Below are 24,184 nucleotides of genomic sequence, written 5' to 3'. Positions count from 1 at the left end.
GCGAGCCGCATCCAAGGGAGGGGGGAACTTGCCAAGGGCCGCGGAGGGAGGGGAGGGGGGCGGCGGGGCCCAGGCGTCCTGCCCGCCCTCCTCCTCCTCCTCCTCCTCCCTCTTCYTCCTCCTCCTTCTCCACCTCCCGGCGCTATATAGGGCCGCGCGGCCGGTACCTGCCCCACTCGCCGGAGCGGGGCTGCGGAGCCGGGCTCTGCCCCATGGCCCGGCCCGGGCGCTAGGTGCCCCGCCGCGATGAAGACCATCATCGCCGCCTACTCGGGGGTGCTGCGAGGTACCTGGGGGTGGGGGGACGCGAAGTGGCAGCTTCAGCGCCTGCTTTGCAAGGCGCAGGAGAGCGGCAAGAGCCTTCCTCTAAAAAAGCTCTGCTTCATTTATTTTTATTTCCTCTTCCCACCCCGGTTTGCTTCTGTTTGCATGTGCAGGGTTGCGATGTGGCGAGCATTTTCTTTTTTCCGGCATGTTTTGGGAAGTCGGGCTGGTTCGCTGGGGCTGGGGGGGCTGCTTGACCTAAGGGTGCCTGCAGGCTGGCGAAATGCAGCGGTGCATCCTGCGCTTCGCGGCAGSGGGAAGGAAAGCGTCATGGCTTTTTATCGGCACAGCGTGCACTGTTCGCAGCAGCGAGTCCTGCCTGGTTTTATAATGCTGTGGTCCTTATGCTGACATCAAAACCAGGAAAAAAAAGGGGGGGGGGAGGGGGAAAAGTATCTTGTTTCCTTCATAAAGGGAAGCTGAGGATTCACTTTGAAAAATGTGGGTTTTGTGCTGGAAAGTACAGCTGAAGCTCTGCTTTTTAGACCTTCTGCCTGGTGAGGCACTTCCCTGGTGAGAGGAGCAGGTTGGCTTTTAGCTGCCGACACCCTGTTATGGGCAGAGCTATTGAACGCTTCCTCCTACAGGCTGAAACATGCAGGTTAGGGCTGTAGTCCCCGGAGAGACAGTATGGGAAACCCCGAGCTGCAGCTGCTTTGCATGTTTGTAAATGCAGCGCTGGCAATTTAGCAGAAATAAATTCAGCAAGTGTAAATATTTTGYTTGCTAGAGCCTTGTATTCTTCCAGCAAGGATGCTCGTCTAGAGATGTGTCAGGAGGACTTGCAAACAGTGGAGGCTTTGCGTGAAAATGCACTTGGGCAACTACTTACCCTCTACCTCACAGAGGTCCTTGAGTGAGTGCTATGCCTGTGGTGCAAAAGACTTTGTGCCCCAAAAGAGCAAACAGGTAGTTCTTTGTCAGATGAAGAAACCTGTAAAATGGTTTGTTAATAAGCAAATCGTTATCAGAGCTAAGAGGACCTGAACCTGGTTAATGTATCCCCTGAGCTGCTGCTTTCTCCAGTCCTGCAGGTAGAGCTGCTGGTGGGTATCTCTGTTAGGAAAAGGTGGCATTTGCCAGTACTAGGGATCTTTGCCAGCTGGCCTGATTGTARGATCAGTCATGAACTTTTTGAAAGAGGTCCACAAGTTTCCTAYACTGAGCTCTGGCCCTTAGAGCAGTTTAGCATGTTCATACAATGTTTGAATTAGCAGCGTGCAAACTGTTCAGTCGAGAGTGAACTACAGACCAAGGATAGGCTAAATCATTCATGGGCCTATAAAATATGTAGGGCTGACCTGAGACCTCTGGCCACCCAGTCTGAGCTAGCATGTTAATGATGGATCTAGGACACGTGCATAATTCAAAATAGAGTGTGGTTTAGGGACAGTGATTGGCCTCATCTCTAGCTAATCCCGCTTAGCGCAAGCTATCTTAATTMTCTTCAGGTCAGTTTTCCTTTGAGGCACCTCATGGGGGTCCTCCAGTGATATTTGTGTTTYCTTATTCATTTCTGCGTGCCTTCTGCCTGCAGAGACAGAGGCATTGCCTTGGTAACTGCAGCATCTACCAACTGCATAGCTGAGCAGTGTGACCCCTCTTGAGGGGGCAAACTGCTCACAGCTCTGCAACCTGTCATGGGTAACAAAATGCAGGAACACCTTCAAAGCCTACCAGGAGTGAGGTGCTGGGCAGAGGACCTTTGAGTCATCCTGGCCTTTAGGGACAGATAAGTGGAACTTGCAGCTCAAAAGAAGAGGTGATGTGGTGCAGTAGTTAGCACACAGGACCTCAGGTTCTGCTTGGTTGCATCTCAGTTGGGTTGCAGATTTGTTGCAGCTGATCCAAACAGCTCTTTCTCAGCTGAGTTTACTGCCCTGCTGCTGTAGTTTTAGGGGATGGAACTACTAGATTGATGAAATGCCTTATAGTAATGTGGGGGTGGTGGTGAGAGGAACAGGACTACAAGCTGGACCTCTGAATAGATAACTTCCMTCAGAGTCTAGTGTTAGAATAAAGTCTAGTGGTTTTGCTCTGCCTCCATGAYAGTCTCTTCTGTGCATGCTGCCTTTGCAAAGGCCTGACTTCTGAGGGAGAAGACTTTGAATAGTCCATTTCATCATTCARTCTCCTTGCTTGCCTGCCATGTGGCTTTGTTGCAGTGTTTGTGCATAGGACAGTGTTCTGCATGTGGCCAAGCACAAAAGTCAGGTGATTCTTTCAAAAACCTGGGCTCTGGTGTCTGCCTCTCCACCCATCRCTGTGTGTATGCTGGAAAACTCTCTTGACCTCTTTGCTGTGGCTGGACTATAGCTACAAGCTCTAGAGCAATACCGAACATCAGCAGTGTGGAACAAAACTATAGAGTACTTTGGGACGAGGAAGGAAGTGGATGAGCAAACTAGGCAACTTCATTCAGCTTCACCTTGGATTCAGTCTTATATGTAGCACCTAGAATTCAGCCTCCTGCCTTGGGGGGGGGGGGGGAAGAGGATGGCTGACCTGTTGCMCTCTTGAGTATGGCATCACTGCTACCCATGTTGCAGGGTGCCCTCTTGACAAAACTGTTCAGGACATGAGATATGGACTTCCTTTGGACTGAGCTCTTCCACTTCTTCCCCTAGGCACAGGTGTAGTAGAATGGTCCTTGCCTATATTGGCACTCTGTGCCAATATGAGACCTTGCCGTTGTGTTTAGGATCTCCAGGAACAGCTGGAACTGGTTATTAGGCTCAGAGCTGCCTGAACCACAGTGAATGAATCTAAAATTGCTGGCTGGTCTGGGATGTCTGGGTGGGTGAGTTAATGCTCATGGGTTACCTAACTGTACTCTGCATACAGCTGTGACTGTGAAGACAGAAGGTTTGAGTTCAGCGCTGCTAGTAGACAGACTTGCAATGGGCTAAACATCACAGAGGATGAACTTGTGCAAAATCCCACTTCTTTCTAATGGGGCTGCTATCACATACCCCTGTTAACTACGCTGTTGACCTCCAGTCAGAGATATTCTTTACTGCAGATAATACAGGATTATTATGCAGTCTCCTGGGGCATAAGCAGAATGTCATACTGCTGTACACAGGGCAGTATAACTATATGCCCACCATCACTGCTAATTTGCTCTTTTGTAGCTAATGGTTCACTATCTAATACCCAAACAAAGCTGAAAATGGAGTGAGCTTGTGTACTGGAGTTGGAGCATCTGAGGAAGCCTAGACATAGAATAACTTACTTGTTTTACAGATATCACACATTTAATATAGTAGTTTGTTCTGCAGAMTCCTTCTCTTGAATAGGTTGCTGAGTCCTCAGAACTATATTAGTAGAACTAGTATTGGTCTGTTTATCTAATATAGTTTGGCTGTCATATCAAAAATCATCTTCGCTTTCAAAGATGTGGCTTGGCACATTCATCTGCACTTTGTACTCTAGAGGGGCTCAGCTGTATTAAAGAATCAAATTTGTTTTTCATCTAAATAAGCTGTGCAATGCAATGTAATTCTTGGCTAAGAGTAAATGTGCTAATTGTCATGGTAAGGTAGCAGATGAAGTTTGGCTTTAACAAGCTTTAACAAGCTTTCAGTGTATTTTAATTACCTCTAGCACTTRCACTTCCTCACAGCAAACTCTTTGGCTGTTGCTTAATTAGATGCTGTGACCTGAGCCTTTTGTTGCCCAATCTGAAGTCCTGTTTATTTCCTCTCTTAGGATGTTTAGGTCTGCCTCCCTGCCTAGATAAATCATGGTGTCTAATCACTTCATCTGAAATAAATTGTGCTGGTTGTGCACCATGACCTGTTCCTAGCTGTGTCCATACTGCATGCATGAGTCAGATAATTTGATCAATTATTTCAGTGACTTAGGACCTCCATAAGAATCTCCTGCACCTGATTCTCATGGAATGCTGGTATTAAATGGCAAAAGTACACTAAGCTCATCACCAGGTGGGAGGCAGCTGGCTAAGATCACTGAGCTTCCCTGGAAGGCTGAGTATGGCTGCTACACCTGGGCAGCAGTGAGGTCTACTCTGGAGTGTCACTTTTTGGCCATCTAACCAAGTAGCATCATTGGAGCCATCCATGGTGTGCTGCAGGGAGCATCTTAACTGCTGTGTTTAGACCTGCAGCAGAGCCTGTTGCTTCACAGCTGGTCTGAAGAAGCCTTTAGGAAGCATTTGGTCCTACAAGTGCTGCTYTTCACCCTTGGCACTATCAGAAGCTCTGCTGGTTGCAGGCTTGGTATGAGAGACCTTACCACAAGGTAAGGAGAAGGGGATATTAGTATGACATTATCCTTGCCATAGTGCATTTGAGTGCTAGGTGAATAATGGTTCTCCCATTTTGGCTAGCTCTAGTTCAGCACTCAAGAACATAAGCCATCATGTGAGTTGAGGAGTTCAGTGTCTCCTATTAGACTACAAAAACTGTTGCTAGGATCTCTATTGCATAGATGTGTGATGCTAAGAATGTGACTCCAGATGGCTAGGTTGTCCCATTCTGGAACATGTGACCATAACAGCAGCTGGCAAACACTCCAGAGCTTGGGCAGGGTGGGCCAGGACACAAGCAACTGTTGCCATCACCAGTAGAAGATGGGTGATTGTGTTTCTCCAGGATTAAACGTCAGCCCTTGGGAAGAGTCTGATAAAAATGGACACCAAAGGCCTGGGTAGTCGGTATCCTTCTGCCTTGACAAGTTGATTATGGGTATGTCTAACAGGCCTTATTTAAACTTGGCTATTAGGCTAATAGGTTTTCCCCAGAATTAGACGTTGACTCTCCTATGCTTAACTCTGAGGTTTTTAACAGATGACTAACGCTTAGTGTAGACCAAAAGTTGAACTCTGAAAAGGAAGGGGGTTCCTTTAATAACAAGAACTCAAATACTAGTGTTGAATTATTCTACTGTGGCTAAGTCCTGGAAACACAAGTCTACTAACCTGCAAGCTCTTCTACCTCATGTTACCAGTAACCAGCCAAGTTCTCCACAGCATAGTGTCTTTCCCAAGTTCATCTTGGCTGCCACAGCTGAAGGGGAAACAGGTGGCAAGGCCTTCATGAGGGCTGAATACACAGGATGTTAATTGTCTGATATAGCGAAAAGCAAACTCAGAACAGGCTGGGAACCTCTTAATTCCTTACTAAGGCATAAATGTTAATGTTAGCCTATGGTATCTACTGGCTTTTTTGGTATTGGCACTACTTGACTAAGGCCAGATGTCAGGCAACCTGTCCAGCCACCATTTCAAACTATGAATTAGAGATGTAGACTTCAGTTTACCAATTAAGATTGGTCACTGTAATGAAATGTTGTATCCTTCACCAAAACCTGGTCTGTCTGGGGTACTTAATGAACTCCTGCCTACCCAGCTCCTTGTTGGAAAAGTTCACTTTGCCTTCTTGGAAGCAGGCTGGCCAAACCTCATCAGACTTACAAAGCTACAAATCATAGAATCTGTAAGGCTGGAAGGAACCTCTGGAGATCAGCTAGTTCAACCCCTGTGCTCAGCAGGGGCACCTAGAGCATGGTAGACAGGGCTGCATCCAGGCAGGCCTTGAAGATCTCCACAGAAGAAGACTCCACCACCTCTCTGGGCAACCTGGTCCAGGGCTCTGTCACTCTCACAGGGAAGAAATTCCYCCTCACGGTCAGGCAGAACTTCCCGTGCTTCAATTTCTGCCCATTGCCTCTTGTCCTGTTACATGGGACAACTGAAAAGAAGTTGTCCCCGTCCCCTTGATACCCTCCCTTCAGGTACTTGTACACATTGAGAAGATCCCCCCTCACTCTTCTCTTCCCCAGGCTRAACAGGCCCAGMTCTCGCAGCYGTTCCTCACAGGGCAGGTGCTCCAGCCCGCGGATCATCTTTGTAGCCCTACGCTGGACTCTCTCCAGTAGCTCCATGTCTCTGTTGTCCTGGGGAGCCCAGAACTGGACACAGGACTYGAGATGAGGCCTCACCAGGGCTGAGTAGAGGGGCAGGATCACCTCCCTCCACCTGCTGGCAACACTCTTCCTAATGCACCCCAGGAGACCATTGGCTTTCTTGGCCACAAGGGCACATTGGTGGCTTGTAGTCAACTTGTCATCCAGCAGCACTCCCAGGTGCACTTTAAAGAGAAAGGTGTTGGTGGCAGTGTCCCTCACCTAATCCGGAGAAGAAAACAGTTTTCCCAGTTCCTGAGATGGAACTCTAGAGATGCAGCAGTGAAGCTTGCTTGATGCTGAGGTCAGTGGAAGCATAAGTTAACATAGGGCTCTGGCTGTGCTTGGGTGAGCTGGCTCTAAAACTGAGCTGAAGCTTGCTGTGTATCTCACTTCTGATTCCCTTTACTAGCAGAAATGACTGGGAAGGCATGTAGTTGTCAGCCCTAGCTTGAAACCATGTAACTTGTGCTCAAAAGGCACTGTACTTCCATCTGACTTTCCAGTTGATACTGTAGCTAGTACTGCTAGAGGAAATTCCTCATTTTGCTAGAAGTCTAGACTAACAGAGATCTCTATGCACAGTGACAAGGAAGGGGCTGGCTAGGTTGTCATCACTTCTCTGGCTGAACATCACCCAAGAAAGACAGAGAAGTCACTGCAGGAGACAGTTGGCTCCCTCAAATGTGAGGGTGCTGTATTGGTTACAAAGCTTTCAAGGTTGCTTTCCTGAAGACTTGATGCACTAATGTGCTTTTTCATCAAGATGCATGAAGGACATCATCTGAGTAGGAAGAGCAACTTCAAACCTGTCAATGACAGGGCTACATGATTGGATCAGAAAAATTGTCCTGTGCTAATGCAGTTGTTGCCCTGATTGTATATGTGGGAAGTTGTGAGAGGAAGCAGGATGAATTTCTTGCTGTTTGGTTGAGTAAGGCTGTGCATTGCAGCTGTAGGGACTGAGAATTAGCAGGAGCCTTGACCTGGAGGGAGAAGGGCAGCTCTGCAGACCAGCATGAAGTGGGACTTGGACCTGCGCAGTACAACTCTGCCACATGACCTTGGCCACTAACTGCCACCTTGCACTGCCCTGTCTAATCTAACTGTCCCCCTCAAAAACTATCTGGTAAAAAAAAAAAAAAATCAGTCCTGACCTCAATTCTCACCCTTATCCTAAGAAGAGGTGCTGTATCTCCTCAGTTCATGGAGGTACCATGTGTAGGCTTAAGTATGTTGTTAGTGTTGACAAGATGTGCCATCACTAGCGAGGACTGAACCCATTCATCAAATAGCTCTATAGCAAGATCATGTCCCTTCTAATAACAGGCTAACCCTTAAACAGAAAGGGAAATATGTAAATACACCTTCTGGCTCTTCATAGGCCAGCAGCTTGATTTGCATTTTAGCCAGAAATTATAGTACTCATGAAACAAAGTAATGAAGAGAAACGAAATAAAACCTACTCGCAAATGCTTCTTCCTGTAGGTTGTCTGGCATATTGGCAAATGCTACGGTGGGTGGTTACTCATATAGAAATCTAGTCTTTCAGTTCAGTTTGTTACTCAGGTTTTCCCATTTGAATAGCTTTAGCCTTCTAAAATAGTGGCTTTCAACTACTTCCACTCTATGTACTGCTTTAGAAATATCGTGCTTTCCTTACCCTTTGAACTGTGCATCCCAGGGGTCTTAAGACGTTGCTCAATCTGCCTTTGAGATGTTCTGTGCAATCTGGAGTACAACACTTCCCTTGAACACATAYATAGGAGTTGTGCAACAAGCTTAGTGAAGGGCAGATGAGTAAGCTTAGACCACAGCCTGGTGCATGTTTGCTGGTCGCTTGGGACCTTGTCTATTCATGGTGAAACCATGGGTTTTCCTCTTATCAAAGACTATTTCCAGGAAGTGACAGTTTGAAACAGGAGTATGTGTTAGGACTGGCTCTACTGTGCAAGAGTGACTGGCTTTTACGGGAGCTACAGGGTGTCCTCAGTGCTCAGTTAAAAGAAGTCTTAGTTGTGTGACCTGAACAATGTTCCCTGCACTTCTTTGGTAACGTGAATCAGAGGGTGGCTTAGCCGTGAACTCAGGTTACTCAGTACCCCTAATGCAACTGGATGTTTGCAGACTGAAGTGCTTCTCCTTCCAGGATGCTTGAACTCCCTAGCTAGCTTTGGATAAGTCTTGCTCTAAAAGCAAGCTGCATGCACATTGATTTAAAAATCCTGTTTGAAAGTCTATTGTGCAAGCTTAATTCACCTGTAAAGGCAGCATCTGCACTCACTCCCTAAGTGTAACTTGACTATTTTGTCCTTAGGTACAGGTTCAAGCATTCTCTCTGCTCTGCAGGATTTGTTCTGGCTATCGAAATCTAAAGTAGAGAAACAACTCCAGATCATCTCTGTGCTGCAATGGGTTCTCACTTTCCTCATCATGGGTAAGTAAAACTTTGGTTTGAAAGAAAGCTTTCCTGCCTTAAAATTCCCCTAGAATTTTAATGCAAAAATGTTAACTCTGGAAAACAGCACCTATGTAAAAGCTAATTATTGTACATGAATGGCAATAGGGTATCTCCTCAAGGGTATGGATATTGTAAAGCACACTTACATGACTTACATGGTTTGATATCTTAGTAAGAAATTATTTTACTTGGATCTGGACAATCATAGAAGTTATGGGATGACCTACTGCTGTTCACTTTCTGTCTGTGTTGTGTTCCAYCATACTGCCAAGTCTGACTGAAGCATTGGGAAGTCTCTGATCTGACTCTTTAATATGAATGTTCAGGGAAGAAATTTCTTGGAAGCAGCTAGTAACTAATGCAACTTACCTCAACAGTAGGGCCTTCTTGACTTGGTGTCCTTCCCCCCCCCCCCCCCCCCCCCCCCCCCCCCGCCAAGAGGCACCAGAGACAGGCATATGAAGTRTTTTGGTGTAAACCTAGTAAAACAGCAGATATTGTTCATCTCCAGGCACTGCYTTCATATGAAGCTTCATGCTTTTCTGTTCAATGGTATCATAATTAAAAATTTAAAAATCATAATTAAACAGGACAAGCATGCTGAYTGCAGTCAAAATCAAGCAAGTCTTTTCCTTTCCAATTTATTTTGTGCTAAAACAGAAATATCACTTGTGGGTGGGATCTCTAGCAAMTTGATAGGACTGCTGGTGTGATGCCGCAGATGCATGTTATTGAGGAAGAAACCCCCATGGTGCTAGTCACTGCAAGTCTTGGTGCTGATGAAGTGTTACTTGCCTGGTGAGACAGCTCTCCTACCTGGAGAAACCACAGAGAGGGGGTACAGGTACTGGGAAGATTTGGAGGAAGCTGTCTCAGTTCTACATAAGAACTCTTAGCTAAATCCAGTTTAATTGAAGATTAATGACATCACGTTGAGATGATGACTTAAGTATGGAAGGGTCAAAAGGCAAAGGGTTCTTAATGCCAGTGTAAATGTCCTCTGCAGATCAAAATCTGATACCATCGTGTTTTTCTTGGACTTATCCAGGTGTTGCTTGCACTTTAATCCTCATGTACATACTGTGCACAGACTGCTGGGTGATTGCTGCTCTATATTTAGCCTGGCTGGTATTTGACTGGAATACACCAAAGAAAGGTAAATGTTCTGGACCAGATCATTGCTTTTTAAGTGTCCCTACATTTGGATAAAGAGGTACTTACTTGTAATGGGAAACTTCCCATCTCAGTGGGACTCCTTGGCTGAATCGAGAGCATCATTCAGTGAAGCAGACAAATGTCAGCCCTAGGCACAAGGAGTGCCTGCAGATCCTACTGAAACTGAGGGCAAGGCAAGATGACATTTATGGTATCTTGCCATTGCTGGTCTGTAGCAATGGATTTGTACAGCCTAGGGTCTGTCTTGACCATCCTTCMCCTAAGGACAAATCTAGTGTTAACATTGAGCTGTTGCTAGCTTGAACTGTACCCTACCACAACAGGACACTGAGCCTGACTCCCAGCCTGAATTTGTAGTCAGGCCTTGCACAGTTGGTCCAAGTACTTTGAAGTGCTGAGCACTGAAAGCTTAACCTGATCTCAGCARAAGATGTAGGTGCCCCATTCCCTTGGAGTGGAATTGTTGACTTCTCTCGAGTAGTAAGATGGCAGCCTATCTGATCTGAAGTCCTCTGGGCTCCTTGGCAAGCACCTGTGTGGAAATAGCTTTTAGAATGTGATTTTTTTTCCTCTCTTCAGGTGGTAGAAGATCCCAGTGGGTCAGAAACTGGGCTATATGGAGATATTTCAGAGACTATTTTCCAATAAGGGTAAGTAACAGTTTATGTAGTGGGACTAACTGTTTTGGAAACTGATCTGTAATAGCTCCTGTGGACATGATTTTGGACTATTCTGCCCACAGTACTGAACTGTAAGCAAGACAGTTATTTAGCATTAGCAACTACCCCTGTTTGGAGTCATCGTGGTTGTGAAACCTGAAATGCATCATTGACGATGGTAGTATTGTCACTAGCAAAAAAATGCTGCTTTTGAGCAAAAAATGCTGTTTCCTCAGACTTCCTGAGGCAATCTGCCCTGTTGACATCTCCAGCTAGAACATGCTGAAGCAGTCTAGCCCTGCCTCTGTTCTGCTCCTGTAAATGTAGCTCAACTTTGGCCAGGCTTCTAGCTATTCCCACAGGACAGCAAGGTAATGGGATAGTAGGAACCTAGTGCACTGAAAGCCCCATGACTTCCTAGGGAATGGTGAAATAACTATTAAGTTTAACTACATGAGGGAGTTTCCAGCACTGGCAATAGGACTGGTTTTAATTATTTAGTTGAATAAGCTAAATTTCCCCCTTTAATTATAATGTGTTGAGGACAAGACTCCCATGGCACGTGGCTACCAGGCTGCACGAGGGAATGCAGAACTAGCTGAAGGACTTGGAAGGGAGCAGAGGGCAAATTCAGCTGGGAGGGAGCTCAAATCCTCTTTGGAAGGACACCCAGATGAAGGGACCATTATATAAGACATGAGAGCTGGTGGCAGTTTTTCCTTCCTAAGGGGAGAGTAGGACCTCAGAATAGCTTTTAATAGGCTACCTTAGGACAGACTAGTTTAATTTCAGAAGGAAGCCAAGAATCCAGTTTCAGAAGGAAGCCAGAACAGTACAAGCAAGGCTCTTCCTTTCCAAGGTTGTTTACCCTCTCAGGGTGAAGGTGGTGAACAAATCTTGTCACATGCTTGCTGCTGTTAATGATGCTGGCAATTCTTGGTAAGTGTAGGCATATGTGGAAAAATATTACAGCTACACAGGCTACCAAAGGCTGGTCAGTTCAGGTCTCGAAGCTAACGGAGAGAAGAGCGTGCTCTGGGGTTAAGGATAGGCCTTAAATGATTTGTTTGCTAGCATCAAGTCCTCAGTACTGGAACAAATTCTGTCTTCCTGATACTGCTGAAGGTTAAAATGGAACGATTTCACTTAGACTTGATACAGAAGGGTCACCGGTATCAATGCTCCTTTGATGGCATATTTAACACATCTATGGAAACATGCTCTTCACCAGCCATGCAGGTCAGATCCGTTCCAGGTGTTACAGAACTCTGCCAAGCAATTGGTTGTTTAAAGTAGGTTTAGAAATGAGGCTGGGGTAGATAAACTGAACTTCTGTTATTTTAAGTAAATACTTACTAGTACATGTGATGCATTTGCAAGAGCTGCTTTTGCTTGTAATTGCTTTGTCACTACGGGATAGAGTTGCCCAAAGTTTGTAGAGCCCACTGGTAAATGGGATGCAAAGGATATGACGGCTGACCACTGGAGCACCACTCCTGTATCTATGGAGAGATAGCCAGCTGGCTGCATGTTTGTTAAAACCTGCAACGGGGAGCAGAAGGCTGGGAGGTGCCAGAAGCTGTCTGTAATCACGGAGCTGCTCTTGCTGGATGAAGCATGAGGATGTGGGGAGTGGTACCAATATCCAGAACTACATGAACTTGTGAAGGGTGGTGGAATCCCTTGGGTGAGAAACTACTAACGTGATCAGGCTTGGGAGGCACTGGTCTAGAGACAACTGTTTGTTAAATCTTCTGTCTGCAAAATTCACCTTGCCTGCATTCTGAACAGTCTTGTGTAAGAGCTCGTAAGGGCTTGGTGCCTCATCCTGGCTAATGGTTTGCTAGCAGGGTTATCTGCAGCACCTTGTCCTGTGCCATTTGTAATACTGAACTTCAAAGTAACGCTAAACTTGGCTTTCGCAAACTGCATGTACAGCTATGTTAGCGGCAAACATATCAACAGAGGTACCGTTTGCATTGGGACTATTAGCCCAGATCTTATTCCTGTTCCAGGAAATAAGTGGGAAGCAGCTTTGCAGAATGCAGGAGTAGGAAGCCCATGTCCAGTGAGGGGCAGAAGCACTGGCACTGCAAGCTGTATTTAGGAGGGGATGCTTCTTGGCACGTTCTTCAGTGGCTGACTTACTCTGAAGGCCAAGGCTTACTCCCAGCAAGCTGGAGAGCTCAGAACTTGGATGTAGCCAGGACCTGGCAGAACTGAAATATCACCAGTATCAGCCTCCTGATAGGTTGATGTTACCTCCAGTAAGGTCTAACCTCTCACTGGCACGAGCACAGGGCTGTATTGATTCCACCCCACTGCTGTGGAGGCAGGCCAAGTCTTGGCCAGCCTCCTAGGCATAGCCTCTTAATCTGAGGATGTAATGTGGGGAGTGCTGCAATCTAAAGGTCTTCAGGTGAAGAAATCAGCATCTGAGCATGTGAACACTGCTACTGCTTATCTCCAGCAGGCAACAGCACTTCAGATAGCAATGACTACAGACCTTTGGTTAACTGGTGATGTAAGGCAGTGTGCATGTGTCAGATGTATGCAGTGAGGTTTTTTTATTATTATTTCTTCTCCTGCTGAAGATTGGTTGCTGGCTCTCCAGAGTAGAAACAGTTGCAAGAAAGTGACTGCATTACAATATTTGTCTTGCACTCTGGCTTGGCTGGCTTCCTGGAAAAGCCTTTCCTTAAGCTATTGTTATAGATGATTTACAGAATAAAAATGGAGGTTTCTGCTTACAATGTGGTAATGCGGTGGACTGCTAACACAGAGCCTGAAGGAGTTTCCAGGTGCTGGTGTGCATTGCTGGAAGAAGGTGAGAGTAGATTTTCCCTAGTGCAGCTGGATGTGATGTAGCTGGCTGCACTTGTTCAGTTGTTCTACAGGCTTGTACGCAGGCTACTGTAGCCTTGATCCTGCATGTTTCTGCAGTCACTGGTTTGTTCAGCATGTACATAGGCCAAAAAGATCATGAACACTTTTAGACACTTTATTTTGATCCTGTTCTTTGGTGGCTCCTGGTGATGAAAAGCAGYGTCTTCACAGTTCCTCCTCTTCACACTTGAATGTGCTGTTTACTCCTCCTGTGTATACAAACAAAGCTGGCAATTCCTGTTTGCTGGGTGTGCTTGGCACTCAAATATTAACTCTAGCTGTTTTACATTAATTGACCTGCTTTATTGCTTCTGCAGCCAGTTTGCATCTGTTTAAAGAAATCTGCCTGTTTTTATGACTAGAATAGATGGATGGACCTTTGCACCTGCTACTGAAATGGGTTCCATCTCAGACAGCTCAYGGGAGCTGGGAAAAGGTATGTTAGTGCAGTGAGGTCCAGGTTCAGTTTCAGCACTATTATCTGGTTGTGTGCAAGAAGGACTTGCTGCTGCTGTATCTCTTCATGGGAGCATCAGGATTTCAGGGAGCTGATGTCTGTGGGTCTGGAGAAAACTTTGAAGGAGGAAGAAAAAACCTGTTGGAGGAAGAAAAAACCTGTTGAAAGTTTAGAACAGTTACAGTCATCAAATGATAGCTATAGCAACTCTTTAGCCCAACCTGATAAGGCAACCTCTTCTGCTCCTGGAGACACAGCAGCTCAGTGTTGCTTGCCAAGTGGCAACCTCTATTCACTTGAAAGCAAGGTGCAAGAAAACTATTAATGGGTGATCAACCTCCTAAGGCAAACTTCAGTCTTGTGTGTTGGGCTTGAGCCTAGGAGTAGGTACTTAAGGCCCTTAATTCCTAGCTCTTGTAGAATAAACTTGGAACTGTTAAGGCAGCCTGTCTCCAGTGATGGCAGCTTGGACCCTGAGTTTATGGATTAGTGGACCTGAGCACCATTTGCAGATACTGCACAGCAAACTTGTCTGGTGCCTAGAAATCCYTGGTTGCCCTGGCTTGAATTAGGTGGAGGAAGACTTGCTTCCCAGAATATGGGCTGTCTATAGTACAGGTGATGGGTTCGCAGAAGGTGACTGTCATGGCATAATCTGCCGAGAGCATTGTCAAGGGACAAACTGCTGGGAGTGGGAGAGAAGCATCTGTCTAAATGCTAGACTGACTCTCAGGCCTATGAATCCCTGTTGTGAGTTGTGGTTGCTTAGAAAAGGCTTTCAAGAAGTTAAATCTGCTTGAAGCTACTTTCAAGAAGTTAAATCTGCTTGAAGCTACTTTCACATCTCAGAGGGAAAAACAGATACGGCCTCTTTTGTATCAGCTGAGTCTCACTGAGTGTCTGGTGCTTGCTAATGTTGTTCTGATGGCTTCCTTCGGAGGTAGTCCTGTTTGTGATGTTCTGGGTGGGCTATGCAGGTCCTGGCTCCCTGTGCACCCCTGACTGCTTGGGCAGTTGGGATGGGTGGGTATCAGCATGTAGGGGAAGTGTAACCTTACATCTCTGCAGCAGGAGGTCTTGGAAGGTGACCACGGAAAATAAGGCTGTAGCTTGGCCCGGGTTCATACAAGGCATTCAAGCAATGGGCTCCACATAGGAAGTGGGTGACCTTGCATGTGATTGAGGGGCTGGAGCTGGATGCTTGCCATGGCTGGCAACAGGAGAACAGCATGTCTTCTGTACAGCTGCTCTTGGAGCAGAAATGCATGGTTTTGAGCTCAGCTCACAAGAACCTGGTGCTCCAGAGCAGCAAGGACAAACACCTTATTTCAGCCAGCTTCTTTTTAAAGCAACAGAGCTTGGTGTAGGTGAAGGATCAGGCTCAAAGCCCATAAGCCTCCACCCTGCTCTGAGAGCTGCTCTAAAGAAAAATCTCTGCCAGGCGCAACACTGATTCAACTGAGCCATATGTCTGTAGCCACTGAGGCTGCAGTTTCTCCTACCACTAAACAAGAGCTGMCAGACTGAGGGGAAAATTACTTATTGTACCATTGCTCTCTTTCCACTTGGTCTTTCCTGCAGAATGGTTTACAGTTGTCATCCGGGAGCTGTTTGTCCTAACTGGTCAACCAGAGCAAGAGCTTTTTCACCCTGGGGCTGGAAGGCAAAGTCATCTGCTGTTAACTGGGCAAAACAGGGAAGAGGGAGAAAGGATGGCTCAGTGCTGTGATACAGGCCATGGGGCTCTGCAGAGAGCTGCTGTGGCAGCTGCAGTCACAAGCATCTTCACACACTTCCTGAAGCCCCATGTGACTTCAAAGCTGCAGGAAAATACAGGGAGGAGCAGTCAGCTTGTTTAATGTGCTGCTGTGTCATGCCTATACTGCAGCCGGTCTCTGAAATAAATACAGCTGCTGCAGTCTGGCCTACGGGCAGTGGTGGGAGGGCAGAGARGGGAGAAGCAAATTCCTGGGTGCTCTGCTTCAGCATGTTGCAATTGGTTTTATTAAACCATGCTACAAGTAGCTGAAACCAGAGTTGCTTGCTACTGCCAAAGTATTCTTTGGCCAAGATGGTGGGGTATGTAATACTGATGTGACATCTTGGAAAGCTGCATGTCTTCCTATGTGAGCTGACACAGATCACGACCTCTTAATAAGCACTTTAGGGGCTGGGGGGTACAGCTATTTTGCATCTAATGATGGTGCAGCTGTTGATCTGATAACTGCTGGAGTATTACATCTATTGGCAAGAACTGGTATTAATGACATGTCATTTAAAAAAACAGATCTTTGCTTCTGCATTGACTGAAGAAATGCTGCTGTGAGGCTAGTCGGTGGTTTATTTCTCTGCTGGGCTTTAAAGTGCAAGATGAGGCATCAGYCCTGTTGTAGACTTACTGAGGGACTGAACTTCCCTGCTGCCTGGGCAAGATGCTGTGATGCGTGGGATACTGCTGTTACAATGTTGTTTTAAAAAGAGCTGGCCCTGGTAAAAGCAGGGCATGTGGAAAAAATGGGTGAGCTGGCTAGGAACTGCACAGCCTCCCATCAGTATGGTCACTGCTCCTGAAGCAAGGCCTGCAGAAATCCAAGCACTGCTATGGATGGCTTGAGGCATTCTGCTGGTCTTCTGAGAGAGGCCAGGCAGAGCAAAACGTTCTGGAAGGCAGGCCAGTTTCTGATGGTGAGAACTGTATCTGGCAAATTTGTTGCCAAAGCCAGCCCTCAGTTCCCCCCCTTGGATGGTGGCCTGCAGGTAGCCAGTTAGCTGTTGGGTCTGTTTTCAGGTATTAAGCTTGATCCTGTTACAGGACACTGAATTCCTCTCCTGCWAGAGTTTGAGCTACTAATATACTGAGACAGGCATTGCTGTGGTTAGAGAACCATGAAGAACTTGGTCTGGGCAAGAGGYTTGCAGGAAAACCCTTGAGAGCAGAATAGGGAAACAAAAGACAGACTGCTGAAACCCAAAACCTGTTCCTGCTTGGCTGTCACAGTCATCTTGACATCTAAGATCAGTCTGTGTTCTATTCCCCCTTGTTTTTAGGAGCTAAAACCTAAGTGGTAGCTTTTACTGCAACTTCTGAAATCTAAGGTAGCCCATACTCGTAGCCCTTCTCTTGTTTTTCCTCCCTGGTGGGAAGAGAGACCACAGCAGTAGAATTGTCCTGGGGACTTGAGGATTTGCTCTGCTCTCCTCTGGTTCTAGTCATTACCTGAAAATGTCTGCCTGCCTGTGAGCTCACTCCATCTTTCTTTCCTAGCTGGTTAAGACTCACAACCTGCTGACCACCAGGAATTACATTTTTGGGTACCATCCACATGGAATCATGGGCTTGGGTGCCTTCTGCAACTTTAGCACAGAGGCCACAGGAGTCAGCCAGAAATTCCCTGGGATCCGACCATACCTTGCTACACTGGCTGGGAACTTCAGGATGCCCATTTTGAGGGACTATTTAATGTCTGGCGGTAAGTGCAAAGGCACTTTGCTTCTCCTCTCCATGCCCTTTTTTCTGAGCTGTCTCCCCTCTTTGAAGTCAAAAATTGGCAGAAGCCCTCAAAACCACTTCTCCCCGGTAACATCTGGCAAATATTGCTCTCAACACTTATTCATTTCCTGTGACAACTGCGGTTTACTTGAGCTGCAGAGACCACTGCTCTTCTGCATTCGTCCTTTACTCGAGGACACTCTTATCCAAAGACATATTAAGGATATCTGGCTAGTGTGGTAGCAGATGAAGATGCAGATGCAAAGCAAGTCCTAATTCACATTGGGAGGTGCTGGTAAGCAAAGAAGTCTCCCTAGATGAAGGGGTAAGGTTCTTTAGCCTCTGAAACTTTAATAGCATGGCTACCTCTGCTCCTGGGTCTTGTTATTCTGATTTGCCATATAGCTAGGCTTTATCCTAGTGGCAGGAGATGGAGTGAGCCTGTCCCTTCCCTCCAGCACAATGGTTATGTSCTCCTTTATCTGGCAAACATATGAGGACTTTTTTTTTCCTCTGGGACAATCTGGACAGCTGCAGCCTCACAGTGATGATGCTGACCGTGGTTTGGCTCCTGGCTGTGCTTGCCCACCTTGCACTGCTTGCCCTCCCTTAGCTGGCCGCAGTTTGCCACTTGCCAGAAGCGAAGAGCTTAGGATATTGCAGGGTTTCGGCGTGACCGCTGTGTAGCACTGTGCTTGCTGCTCCCAGAGCAGACTCGCCACCAAATGACTTTAAAGCAGGCATTTTATTACAGCCTTATGGCTGAATCTAAATGCCTAGCTGGGGAGAGGACAGGAGYAGCTGTACTTGGCTCTGACTTACCTGGGAAACAGTGAAATCCAGACTACTGCTGAAATTTAATTGGAGGAGTGAGGAAAACTACCTAGATCAGATGCAGAAAAGGTCTGTCTCTGCCCAAGAACCCCACAAGAGTAGGGCTAGTGTCTGAAATGAGCTGTTATCCTTCTGCATCAGACAAAAATTGCTATTTAAAGTCTGGTTTCCTACCAGTCTGAGAATCCTGCAGGACAGCAGTGCACAAGAAGTTGAAATCTGCTGTCCAGGCAGCAGTGCTTCTCMACTTGGTTCGTGTGTTGCTGAAGTCAAAGCAGCATCAGCTTTTTTTTATTAAGATAGCAGGGGAAGTCACACTTAATCTGTACAAAATCGCTGGTAGAAAAATCATGTGGCTGTCTAAAAYGAGCTCTCCTTTTTTGAAGGAAGGTGAGTGTAGACATCAGCAACATCACTGCTAACAGGCCTAGCTTGGCTGTCCCAGACACATACAGTTAAATCAGCAGGAAATTCTGCYTCCTCTGTACTTGTAAGCAAGCAAGACTGGGTGTGATCTCCTGGGCAAAGCTAACTTTATGAAAGGATCGTTCCTCTTCRCTTTTCTTATACCAGAGCCTAAGAGTGCCACTGCAATGATTTTTAACATCACTTTGGAAGTGCTAATAGCTCCCYGAATCCTTGAGACTTGTGGATGAATCATTCAAGTGAAACTCTAGTAAATACTACATCTGATGCATGTACTGAATCTGCATGTGGCAAACTTGTTTTCTTATAGCCTACTAGAGATGTAAGCTACAACTGGGATCCTCTGAGGATCAGGGAGATGACCAGAAAAATCCTGTATACTGTAAATGTGCTCAAAAGCCCCAACAGCCACTTGTCTGCCTGCCTTGTTGCATTTTCTGGAGGAGAGATTTTGAAGCTCACTGTCATGAGCAGCAGTAATCTTGCCCAGCTAACAAGTGTGAAATAGCTGGGAACAAATCCGTGGGTCTGTTGGCAAGGGCCGCATAGTTGAAATGCGCTTTGGGGAGAATGTAGGAGGAGAACTACTGAGGAGCAAGCAAGCCTTTTGAAGGAAATGTGGTCGGGGAGAATTGTAGCTGTGTTCAAAGGAATGGGTTTKGGATTTATTTTCCTTCAAAAGCTTAACTCTAGAATTAAAGCTGCTCCCCTGTGGCTCAGAACTGGGACTAGGTGTGACTTCAGTGTCTAGTGTTTCAAGGTATGTGTGAAGGGCTTATACTTGTACTGTGCAATTCCATGTGGCCCATTCATCATTCAGTTCTTGGTTCAAGTGATGACTACCATGAGACCTGCAGAATCAGCTTCTAAAATTAAGCTGGGTAGTGTTGCCCCTCCTGGTGCTCTGATTTCAAGTATTCAACACAGCTCAGACACGTTATGTGGATGGGAATATAAATGGTGGCATCTTATCTTCTGCCTGGCTTATCCTGGTCAAAAAACTTAAACATGCACAAGCTCTAGCAATAACTGTAGGATAAAACAATGAGTTTCAGAAGTAGAGAATCACTTGTTTGCATCTTTAGAGCAACAGAGCTCAAATTAAGAGGTGTCTCTTTCATTTGGCCGAATGAGATCCCTGGAGAGGGGCGCAATAGTTTTGCAATGCACTGCCTGCCCTGAAGTGCTGTGACTGGTAGTACAGTTCCCAAACAGTATGGGATAGATGGTGAGAGACCTTCCCAGGTACTCATCCCAGAGCAGGGACTTAGCACGGTGCCCTGTCCCACACATCTCTCCCTCTCTTGAAAGCAAAGCAGATGGTCATGTTCTAACTATGTAAGAGCTTGAGACACTATTTCAGAAAAAYTAATGATTTTTGAAGCTGACCATAAGAGATCTATCAGGAGGGCTTGTCCATTTATTCTTTTTGCCTCACTAAAGCATTCTTATGAGAACAGGAGGCCTATTCCACCACTTGGTTTTGATGGGGGACTGTTCATCTGGTTTTCACATCCCTCAAAATGTGCACAGTGCTTTCACCCTAAGGCTAATCCAGCACCTACTGCAAAGTTTATTTTTAGAGAGGATCTTTCTTAAACAATTGCCTTTGGCATTATTAAATGTGGAAGAAAAAATTTGCTTAATCTAATTACTTTATCAGTGTTAAGTTACCAGCAATTCTAATGTATTAAGGAAACTGCTTAAGAGCTGGTGGAGTTTATGGCTTAGTCTAGCACTGTCCAGCTATAAATCTCTGCTTAAGAGAACAGATTACCGGACAATATTCCTCCCTGTCCTCCACAGTCACAAGGTATTTTGGCAGCTCTACTCAATCAAGCCATGAACTTTCTGCACCAAAGGTGGCTGGTGTCTTCAGGATTATCCAGGCAGCTCAGTCTTGTAGCTTGACCCTTGTGTGTCTCTCCTAACGTATACAGGTATATGTCCTGTGAACCGTGACAGCATAGACTACATCTTGTCCAAGAATGGCAGTGGCAATGCTATCATCATCGTGGTGGGAGGTGCAGCAGAGTCCCTGAACTGTACTCCAGGGAAGAACTCCGTGACACTGAAAAACCGGAAAGGATTTGTGAAACTGGCTCTACAGCATGGGTAAGAGGCAATCTCTAAGCTAGGGCAGCACTTCTAGCACATGAAAGGTGCTCTTGTCCCTGAAGCAACTTATTCCTTGGATGGATGCTCCCCTCTGCAGTCTTGTGTTGTATGGGTTTGTGCCCAAAGTCTTGAGCACAAGAACCTGTCTGTTTTCTGCTCATGGACAGCAGACAGTGGCAGGAAGCTGCTGAGGACAGCTGGACCCAAGTGGAAAGTCAGGTGTGACTCATCTCTTTAGTGATATCACTAATATAGCCTCTGTGATCCGAAGAAACGTAGCTGAAACAAGACCTCCTTCAAATGATCAGATGCGGTAACTTACGGGAGGCATGTGCAATTCCTAAATAGTCTCATGAGTTCGTTGTCAGTACAATGCTTGTGTATCTACTGTATCTTGCCAGGTCTGRCTGACTTGCTGTCAGTGCCTCATGCTGCAAACAAAGCTCTAGCTGATAAAAACTGCAAATGTGCAGTCTGAAAGTGTGCAGCAGTGAGTTTGGTGCTGTAGTGTTGACTGCAGCCCAGTGGTATGGGGTCCTAACATCTTCCCATCTTTTTAGTGCGGATTTGGTTCCTGTCTATTCATTTGGGGAGAATGAAGTGTACAAGCAGGTGATCTTCGAGGAGGGCTCTTGGGGAAGATGGGTTCAAAAGAAGTTTCAGAAACATATTGGCTTTGCTCCATGCATCTTTCACGGCCGTGGCCTCTTCTCCTCCAACACGTGGGGATTACTACCTTACTCCAAGCCCATCACTACTGTTGGTAAGTTCTTGGTATAAACATATGTACCCTGTGCTKCTTTAGGCTTTTCCAGCTAGTAGCATACCTGAGTCCAGGCCATATCTACACTTTAGCTTGGTCTTGGACTCTTGCCTAGAACTCAGTTTTCTCCCGTCCATATAAAACCTCGGAGCATAGCTGAGAGCAAGCTAGAATAGTTTTTCAGAGTTGCAAGCTTCTAGTCTTATTCTGCAGAGTTCTGCAGGACAGCAGTGTGAGCTCTTTTGGGACAAAATGCTGTGGCTACTAGCTTCTCTGATCTCAGACAACTTAAATTAGAAGCAGCCTGACCCCACCAACCCCCTAGGACTGGCTGTGTGGTGCTGCCTGACACYTGAGCCTTGGAGCCAACCCTAAAATGTGTCTTAAATTTTCTATCCTCAAGCAGCAAGTCTTTTGGGGAGGGAGAGGTACTTTGCCATGCYTTTGCAGTGTGCATAGAAGACTGTGTGAGAACAGCAGCTCTTAGTCTCCACTCCTGTTACTAAGCAGGGATTTATTGCTAGCTCTAAGCAAATGAGACTTCCCTACCCTCCTACACAGTGGGGCTACCTGTGCTAGCAAAACCCTCCTGCCATTTGTGTAGCTRAAGTGGCACATCTGCTCTGGGAATTGCTATTGCTGGCAAGACAGTTCTGGTTCAGGCCTGATCAGAGCCTAGCAAAACTTTGGGGAATCAAACAAACCTCTGCTATAACTGTAAGCTRTCCTATGCCAGAGCAGATGTGCTAAGCTCACACAACCATGGCCCTAGAGGACGGACCTCCAAGATGTACAGGAACAAACAACCTAACATGTAGATCTTTCCCTTTTGCCAGTTGGAGAGCCCATCACCATCCCAAAGACTGATAATCCATCCCAGAGGGAAGTAGACTTCTATCACAGCATGTAYGTGAACTCTCTGATCAAACTCTTTGACAAGTACAAGAGTAAGTTTGGCCTGCCAGAGACTGAGGTCTTGGAAGTCAACTGAAGGGACTGGCTTAGCAGCATCTTCTCTCAGAATCAACACATCCTCTCCAAGAGTCCAAGCTGTCATCATATATTTGAAAGCATATGTGGATGTATGTGTCCTTCAAAGGAAGTGTTTAAAACATTGTTACACCACTTGTAAAAATAAAAATGGCTTTGCTTTGGATAAATCCCATTACAAACTTCTTACTATCCAAAAGAACACAACCCTATTGCTGTGAGGATTTGGATGTGAGAAACGATTGCCTTTAATCTGCTATATAATGCTGTCRGATTGCCAGCAATGGATTAGAAACATATCTACGGCTACAGTATTGTACCCCTTAGCACAAGCTATTCTGGGAAAGTGGGATCCATYTGTTTTTTTAATTTAGTCAAAAAGCAGCTGGCTGATTTGACCAGAACAGCAGTATTACAGGCATATTGCAGAAGAGCCATGTTGATAAATGCTTACACAGCACAAGGGCATTTCTGGTCTGGAAAAGCCCCTTCTGAAAGCACAGGCAATGCAAGCAGGTTGCTGAGCCTCCAGGTGTGGCACCTACTGTGCCCAGTGCAGAAAACCAAAGGACTTCTGAGTCCAATGGACCTTGATTTGTACAGTGTATTGGACACTTTGGTGGCTGTGTAACCCCACTTTTTGTTTTTAATGTCACTTTATAAGCAGGTCTGTCCCTAGATGCTGCTTGCTCGGGGTTGTGTAGCAGGAGGTGGTGGGCTCATTCAGAGCCAGAGTACTCAAACAAGCTCGAGGAGTACAGAGATGTGCAATTGGGTGGCCCCAGTGTTGCAGACCCTTAGGCTACCTGTAGGCGTAAATGCAGTGGGACTGTTCATGTCAATCCACTGGATCCCAAAAGCATTTGGGGAAAGCCAGGAGCAACTCCTGCCTGAAGAAGGCTTTTAAATATTCCATCCAGTGAATGTAAAGGAATAGCCTTTTTATGCGTAGGTCCTAAAATGAGTGACTTTTTAAAGTGTTTAAAAAGATGTTTACGTGGCTGTGAACATTGCTTATAGTGAGATTTCTTCAGAGTACAGTGTGTTTATGCATTAACCTGAAACATTGCACTACTTGCATGTCTGACCTGCCTTTTCAACAGTTCAGTTGAGTGTTTCAAGCTCTAAAATGTGCCTTTGTTCCATGCAAGAGGATGGTACTTCACATTCCTGAGATCTTGCCTCTAATGACAAATGTTCATCTGTCAGATTTGATAGAATATTGTATTACAGATTACCATTTTTTTGTACAAATTTCTAGAAATAAACTGGAGCAAAAAYGAGTGGGCTGGTTTGCTCTCTTCAGTGGTATGTAGCTAGGGTCATGTTGCTACAGTTGTTTGTGTAATAGCAGCTGTGTCCTGGCTTTCAAAGGGAGGAAACTGCTCTGCACTTCCCCTGCATGGGACACCCTGGACGAGTTAAGTAAATCTGTGTGATTTAAGGGGCTTCTTTGCCTGCAAGCTTGTAAGGAGCTAAGGAAGCCTGCATTTCTGGGCCTCCTCTACTGGGCCAATACCAGAAGTTCATGCYCTATTGCTCCTTTTGGCAAATAACTTTATTTTTGCAGATGAGGAGCTGGGATTGCATCCTTAGCCCCTCAGCTGAGGAGATGCAGTTCAGCTCCTGCGTAAGCCTCCAGCCTCTGTTTTGCTGGAGGTGTGAAACACTC

The 24,184-nt window shown here is 46.1% G+C and overlaps 1 protein-coding gene across 2 annotated transcripts; it reads left to right on the top strand.

Annotated features, from left to right (window-relative positions):
- Positions 1–152: 152 nt before the first annotated feature.
- DGAT2 (diacylglycerol O-acyltransferase 2) lies at positions 153–23,795 on the top strand. 2 transcript variants are annotated; one of them, XM_085300563.1, is made up of 8 exons: positions 153–290; positions 8,574–8,689; positions 9,762–9,869; positions 10,469–10,539; positions 17,157–17,361; positions 20,582–20,756; positions 21,320–21,522; positions 22,359–23,795. In XM_085300563.1, exons 1-8 carry the CDS (start codon positions 247–249, stop codon positions 22,511–22,513), a joined length of 1,077 nt encoding a protein of 358 aa, XP_085156689.1. In that variant the 5' UTR covers positions 153–246; the 3' UTR covers positions 22,514–23,795. The 2 variants fall into 2 exon arrangements, with proteins under 2 accessions (XP_085156689.1, XP_085156690.1); XM_085300564.1 differs by having other exon boundaries at positions 191–286; positions 8,602–8,689.
- Positions 23,796–24,184: the final 389 nt, after the last annotated feature.

The sequence above is a fragment of the Rhea americana genome, unplaced genomic scaffold (assembly GCF_003343005.1).
Source record: "Rhea americana isolate MKP2758 unplaced genomic scaffold, rheAme1 scaffold_165, whole genome shotgun sequence".
NCBI lineage: Eukaryota > Metazoa > Chordata > Aves > Rheiformes > Rheidae > Rhea > Rhea americana.
The sequence above is the reverse complement of the archived record's forward strand: the minus strand, read 5'-3'. Positions and strand labels throughout refer to the sequence as shown.